This window comes from Rhea americana, unplaced genomic scaffold, assembly GCF_003343005.1.
Source record: "Rhea americana isolate MKP2758 unplaced genomic scaffold, rheAme1 scaffold_39, whole genome shotgun sequence".
NCBI lineage: Eukaryota > Metazoa > Chordata > Aves > Rheiformes > Rheidae > Rhea > Rhea americana.
Window position 1 is genome coordinate 4,784,148 of NW_028186523.1, and position 7,550 is coordinate 4,791,697.

The following is a 7,550-nucleotide window of genomic DNA, read 5'->3' on the forward strand; positions in this document are numbered from 1 at the left end:
AAAAAAAAAAAAAAAAAAAATTAGATACTATGCTTCATAATCACTGTTTAAAAACATTAAATGAAATTTTATTTAATGAAGGTATTATTTGGCTAAATAAATTATTAATCTCACTTATGAAAAAAAACAAGTGAAAGAAGACTCTTAAGAATATTCTTGTTCAGAATGAGATACTGTTTTACAAGTTTCATTTAACCAAACAAATAATCCCATTGCTAGAAATATCAGTTAAAGCAATCTCAATGAATCATAATTTCTAGCATGTTTAGAATGCCTACTTTGGAAAGATACAATAACCTAACCTAGAAGATGTCAAGTGATTTAAAGCACTGACTTCTAGCTTAGGAACAGTATATTTGTACCACTGTTAACATAGTGATATCAATAAACGKCAAATTTACTGTTTCTGTCAGTATTTTACAAAAAGAATCAATAGCTTCTTTAGTCATTTGTAAGACTCTCTCTTCCTGAAGTTTTACCACAGTTGGTAAATTACATTCTAGATCCATTTAACTTCAGTATTTTGATTTTTTTTTTCTAATRGTTTAGAAAAAAATAACTTGCATAAACTCAAGGTAAAATATTTTGCACACTAAAAATGTCTACCCTCTTGTCCTCTACTTCAGTCATGACGAAAACTCCATTAATGTCAATAAAAACTGCATAAATGAGTATTAGGCAGGATGCAGCCTCAAGTAAAGCAAAGCCAAATCACATTCTTCAGTGAAAGTGTTCTGAAAACAATAGCCATTTTGACTGGAATGATTCTGAGCTTCTATAAATTAGTTATTTCCTCACTTTTTATGGAAAAACATTTAAAATTAAAAATATAAACATCCACAGTGTTTTTAAATGTAATTTTTTTCTGAACTTTCTTAGGGTTATTAAAATGTGTGGGAAAGTTAAAAGAGAAAAATCAAAGAAATTATCCTTTATTTGTTCCTCTATTTATAGAACAAGTTAATTTGTAGAATGCAGAATGGAACTGGCTGATTGGTAAATGATTATTAATACTGTTAGGGCTAAAGAGGTGAACAGTAAAAACAACAAAAACCTTACATTTGAGGCTTTGATATGGATCATTTAATATTCAAGAAAAATAAGACAGAAATGAAGGAAAATTCTTACCCAGACTCCTTGGATCGTAGAAGGATGTTGTAACAACACCTCCATTTTTTTCAATGGCAGCAATTGCTAATTCAGATGCCCTTTGTACTTCAATGTTTATTTTTGCTGAAAAAATATCAGCACCCTGTAAGTTTCAACACACATTAAAATGAATAATTTGAGGAACACATTTATTCTTCTCTGAAAAGTTGTAATAAATACTAACCCCTGCAAAATATTATGATTTGCCTTCTCTCTGCACCAACAAGGGTAACCAAATTCAGTCATGTGGATGAAATTTTAAAATATTTGCCTTTCCAAAATGTCCGTAATTTCTTTCAGTACATTCTAGTCCTGTTTTGTTCCAAAATACCTGCTCAACTGCTCTGTATGTGCTTCTTTAGTATTWTTTTTGTAAAGAGCTTTCCAAGTCTAAGACACCACCTGATTTTCTTGCTAACACATAGTGCCCTCTAGCGGATTTAATATTACAAAAAATCCAGAGCAAGTAATTTATAGATGCAAGGATGTTTCCAAAACAGAGGAAGAGAAAAGGGGAATAAAACAGCTTGGTGCAGAAGAATTCACCTGAAAACCCAATGCTTTACATTACTTAAAATAATAAACCTGTCTTGTATGCTTACTTCTTCCACCAGCTGGACACCATAATCCCTTTTGAGAGGTTGTACTGTTACACCTCTGGCATTAGTGAGCTGTGTTAAGTCAATCGGTTGTGTGGGGTCAACTCTGCCCAAATCAATCAGGTACTGCAGCCTCTGAAGGCTGAGTGGTTGATACTGACGTCTGAGGCTGGAAAAAAAGAGAAATTCAAGGTTTAAGAGGAACTAGTCAGCTAGAACACAGTACATTTTCCATTTTCTACCTGTTCCTAAAGATACCAACTATTTTTTTCAAAATAGATCCAAACTACATTTGCATTAAATTAAACTTAGAAGCTCTAGTTACAGCCCAAGACCTCATTATGCATTCAGTTTGGTTTTTTCTTTTCTTTCGGGAAGAAGGGGAGGAGAGGGCAGAGAGAAGAGAAGAAATAARAGTGCCAGAATTTCTTGGCAAGTCAACAAGAATCTGAATAATTACCACCTCCAAAGGCAGTCCAGCCTGGTAGGTTCAGTGATACATTCCGAAAATTTGCCCCCCCCCCCCCCCCCCCCCAAACAAAAAAAAAAAAAAAACCCCCCCCCCCCCCCCCCCCAAAAAAAGCAGACAACAAAATGACATCCCCTGCTATCCCCGCCAACAACATCACAATTTAGTCATATAATATAAACCATAGACAATCCATGCTCCTTCATGGCTTGCTTCTATCCAACAAACAAGATACACCTAAAAAGTGTTAACACTGTACCTTACATCTCAAAGGAATTAAACTGAATCAGCCTCAAAATACTTATCAAGTGAGAGAAACTTTCGGGAAGTATGCATTAACCCATATCCCAAGAAGAAACAAGAATATTTTGACAATAGCATCAGTTTCAGTAAAATCTACTTTTACATTTTATAAAATTCTAACTTTAWTAAACAAACCAACCAACTCTTAAAGCAGTTTTCCAATTCTAGTTTCTACAACTACTCCATACCATTTATGTTGGTGCTCAAAACTGTCTCATATGATCATTTGATTGCTGTTATTGGAAATTTGAGTGATAGTAGAAAACGAGAAAAGAAGTTGATCTCTGTTAATGGTAAGCTGCACACAGTAAAAAAAAAAAAAACAAAAAAAAACAAGCAACAGAATTGGCACTATCAGACAGCTCCTAATAGAGGAAAAGTTGAAAAAAGTAGAGAAATATTACTGCGGACAGAAAGAATAGTAATAGTTGGAGACATAGTTCAGGATGCTCCCATCTTGCTACAATATTGTCTTTCAAGTTAATGTATAATGTTAACTGAAAAAAATTACTGTAGCCTGGCATTGGAATTTTGCAAACATTGGAAAAAAAAAAAAAAAAAAAAAACACACTCTTTTTATTACCACTTGCTGCCAGACGTGATTAAAACACAGAAGGATGCTGCTAATTTGCTGTCATCGCGGAAGCTTTGATTGCTGTTGTTAACAAACTTGTGACCACTGTTAACATAAGAAACTCAGTATCTGCATTCTACAGCATTTCCTTTCTGGGACTGCACATCCACAAGCTCTCTTCACCTCACTTCATTCACTTTTACAACAAATTAAGCAAAGAGGAGGATATCACAGTATTTGGAAATCAGTTTTGAAGTGTGTGCAAGTATGAAAGACTTGCAGAGAAAATAATGAGAACAGGTCAGTAAGTTACACTGCATGCACACAGAATGGAAATGTAATAATACACAGCTATCTGCTGAAGTTATATTAACAACACGAAATCAAACTGTAACCATAGCAATTTATGAATAAATATATTAGTTCTTTCATTTTAGAACTATCTGGTTAACTATACTACATTCCAAAAGAATATCTTACTATTGCTTATTACTGTGGCAATTTCTGTTACYACTGCCTGTAACAGCAGTGCATGGGTAGAGCAGTTTTCATGACCGCACCTAAAAGCAACAGAATGGTTGGTGACCCAGGTCATGCGCATGCTGATTTTAAAAAYGGAAATAACTTTTTTTAAAAAATCAAAGTATTATAACTGTTAATATACTGAAGGAAATGGTAACAATCCTGGTATGCAGATCTATAGCTGAGAAAAGTGACTTAAGAAAARACACTTTAGAAGAATCATTAAAAAGCTGGAAGAGAGACACGGCACAAGCAAGCACAACATGAAAAGAGGACAGAAGTGCAAACAAGACAGAATGTCCAAGTAAAACAACGGTGAAAGACAACTTAACAGCTTCACCCAGAAGATCTGATATTAAAGAATTTGATGAACTAGGTGGAAAAGGTAGAGCAGAGACAAACAGAGACATCAGTTTTCTAGTGCTAAAAAAGTAGAAAACAAGAGAAAGCAGAAAACAAAGAGAAACAGAATTGTTTGGTTAGTAGCAGGTCAGAGCTTAAGGTGAAGAAGGCACAGAGAAACAACAAAATGGACTTTGGATTATACTTGCATGCCTAACACCTTCACATAAGTCCACTGAAGTCAATGGGACTGTTTTCAGTCAGGTCAATGGGGTGACCCTTGTGAAACCTGGCAGAGAAAAAAGCAAGCACATATGGAGAAGCAGTTTCAGAGGGAAGAAGCACTCAGCTATAGGAGAAAAGGGAGAMTGCTACACATGAAGGATTATGCAGAGAAGAGGGCACATCAGAAGAGCTGTAAAACAAGAAATCAATTGATTAAAAAAAAAATCTCACAAGAAATGTATGCTTCTACTGGTAAGGCAGCTAACAATCAAAAAATACCGTCTCATTTTCAGTTAGGCCTGTTTTGTGAAATTAGATTACCAGCTTCAAGAGAAAGATAACAAAAGCAGACAATATTTTATTTCTGAGTAAGTATGGAGAAACTTACCTATGTCCCTCATTAAATCCATATTTTGGTATGACCAAATAAAAGGGAGTTTGTCCACCCTCAAAGCCTAATCGAGGGCGATTTCCTCTTTGTCTTTGTCCTTTRTGACCTCGACCACACTTTCTGCCTCTGTATCTTCCACGACCACGTCTTTTCTCCTTCAAAACAAGCAACGATACATTCAGTCAACTACTTTGGACATTAATATTTATTAAATGTAAGATTTCAGAGATAAAAAACAATTCAGAAAAAATGCTGATGCTTGGGGGAAGGTTCAAACATAAGCTCTTTTCTAAGAGGAAAAATAGTCAGAAAATCAGTTAATGTGATTTCTGCAGAGCACAGCTTGAGGCAGGTACCACAAATATAAACACAGGAATACATATTCTGATAAAAAGAATTCTACCTCATTCTATCTCTAACATCTTGCACTCTCCAAGACAGATAATTTTCCTGAATTAACTATTGATATCTCCTCCTACTTCATGAGAAAGTTGTTCAAAGTTGGAAGAAAGAAGTTTCTAAACACTAGCAATGGAAAACTCAATTATACTTCAGGGTGGAGGGAACAGAGTATGTATGCCATGGATACATATGACCCTTCATTTGATAGACTTGGACTTTCTAAAATCTACAACTATTGCAATTTCTATTGACTACAAATCAAAAGGGCAGATTCAATTTCAAAATTCAGATCTGCTTAAATTAAGAYTCTGAAATTAAGCTATTAGTTTTATGAACACCTTAAACTGGCATTGTAGCCGTAAGTAGCAGTTTAACAGCTCTCTCACATCCACCTTCTCCTTGTGCAAGCAGCAACACTTGCATGGCTAAATGGTGAATAGGATCAAAGACCTAAGCCAAGGTAAATCTTTTTTTAAAAAAGAAAGAATACATCTAGTCCAACATTTGGTATAACGAATGAGTATGCAAATATCCATACCATTACAATAGAGGCAGCAAAGCAAGGACAGAAAAGAGTGGTTGGAAGTGACAGTTATTAAAAAAAGCAGTGCCAGCTAACTTTGAACTAAACTATCAAAAATCTACTGTCTAAGATGATTTTATTCAATTACTGAAGATTTTGCAGTCCCAAGGCTCACTTTGATTCATACTTTGCTAGGGATAAGACAGACCCACAAGCTTCAGAAYCCTGCTTGCTCCATCGTGCATGATACAGCTCACTGCTCAGCTCTGGGAAGCATGATCATATCTATGCATCAAACTGATGGATTCATTTGATCTCACAAAGTTTTTCCCTTTTAAGCTAACACTCACTAGAGTGTGAATACATATGAAAGGGGCAATGTCAGATCGCTACTTAGCTTCATAGCTGTACTATGTAATTTACACACTTGCTGTATCCATTCTATTCCTCAACTTCAATCAGTCATACTGGGAAACATGCAACAATGTATTTTGAATAGTACTCCTAATGCTTATCATCTAGTGTAGGCTAAGTCACAGCATAGTCACTGTTAGAGCAATAATAATTCAGATAAGTCATTATTAAAGAGACTACAGTAAGTTTCTTCACATTCTAGTTTTTTTATTCAACATTCAGATAACCAAACTCCAGGCAGCCCTAATTCTGCAAATCACTCTATGCAGTTATACTGCTGCACAGAATATTTAATAAAACTCAGTATGAAACTGATCAGTACATCATGGTACTTAGTATTATCCTGATCATTAGGGTAACACCACAAAGACAAAACAGGATATTTTACACTTTTTATTGTGTTCGTTAGTCTTCCAAGGTTATGGAGTACTTAACGTGCACTGAAATATTAGTATAAGGGCCTGGACAGATATAAATCAGAAAGACAAATGCATTAATATGGTTGAAATATATCATCTGATATAAGATACAAGTTTACTTACATTAATTAGCATGGAGTTCAGGTGCAGTTTTATGCTAGACTAGATTATCTCTGCCACCGAAGAAAAGCCATCTTGTTCCTAACCCATACACTATGTTTCTTTATTCATAATATTTCTTGTGTGCAGTTGTGTGGCTTTGCATGGGACAGATCAGGGAACTAAACTGAATGAAAAACTAATTTTTGTCTGATTAGTTTTCAGCTGGTTTAGTACTCTGATACGACTTACCACAAAACAACCAGCACAAAACACAGAGTGGCAATGTGCACCTGAATTCAAAGGAAGGCACAGCTGGATCACCTTTTCTGGCAGTTGTTYGTGCACACCACAGATTACATGGCAACTTTAGTCAGTACAGTACACTGACAGTATTTGGTCACAAAGAGAACATGATTGCTACATTTAAGAAGCCAGTGGAGCCAACCAAAAAATTTGGGTTTATTCAAGAACTTATTTTTGTAAAGTCAAATGCTCTTAAGTTTGCTTATTTGAGGACTTCATTAATCACTAAAAGAAAGATGTCAGACTTAAAAAACAAAACAAAACAAAACAAAAAAACACGTACAGACTCAAACAGAACGCCAACAGTTACAAGTAACACGGGAAGAAAAATGCTCATTCCTTATTTGAAGTTGCAAGTTACTTGGTAAAGCCCCGGGTGGGTGAGGTTTAGCTAGGGCCACACATCAGCCAGTGCTCTACGGGGAAGGCAGTGAGCACAGTCGCCACCAGGGAAGCGAAGGGCAGGGACGGGGCCGATGCACACGACACGGCCACCCCACACGCATCCCTGCGGCGCTGCCCCCGGGCTCCCGTGGTTTCCCCAGCGGCCTGTGCCAGCCCCGGAGCCAGCGCCACCAGGGCCAGGTTTGCCCCTTGCCACGGCGGTGGAGGGTCCTGCCGTTCACCGCAAAGGAAGAGTCCCCGGGACGCATCCTTCTAGCTGCAGGCACTCACCGGTTTCTTGGAGCCTGCGCTAGGCCTTAGGTTGGCCAAGCTGACCCGGGGCAGCGACCGCAACAGCTCCAGCGCCTTGACCGCGCCATCCCCGCCCATGGCCTCCCAAGGGCGACGGTTCAGCCGCGCGCGCCGCTT

At 37.1% G+C, this 7,550-nt stretch overlaps 1 protein-coding gene across 1 annotated transcript in view; it reads right to left on the minus strand.

Moving 5' to 3' along the window:
- MRPL15 (mitochondrial ribosomal protein L15) overlaps positions 1 to 7,550 on the minus strand; it is an 8,189-nt gene extending 639 nt beyond the window's left edge. The window contains exons 1-4 of the mRNA XM_085313593.1: positions 7,413 to 7,550; positions 4,572 to 4,729; positions 1,752 to 1,917; positions 1,129 to 1,252 (exon numbers count right to left, since the gene is read on the minus strand). Coding sequence (XP_085169719.1) covers positions 1,129 to 1,252; positions 1,752 to 1,917; positions 4,572 to 4,729; positions 7,413 to 7,511 — 547 coding nt within the window. The 5' untranslated portion in view covers positions 7,512 to 7,550. The remainder of the gene's footprint in view (positions 1 to 1,128; positions 1,253 to 1,751; positions 1,918 to 4,571; positions 4,730 to 7,412) is intronic.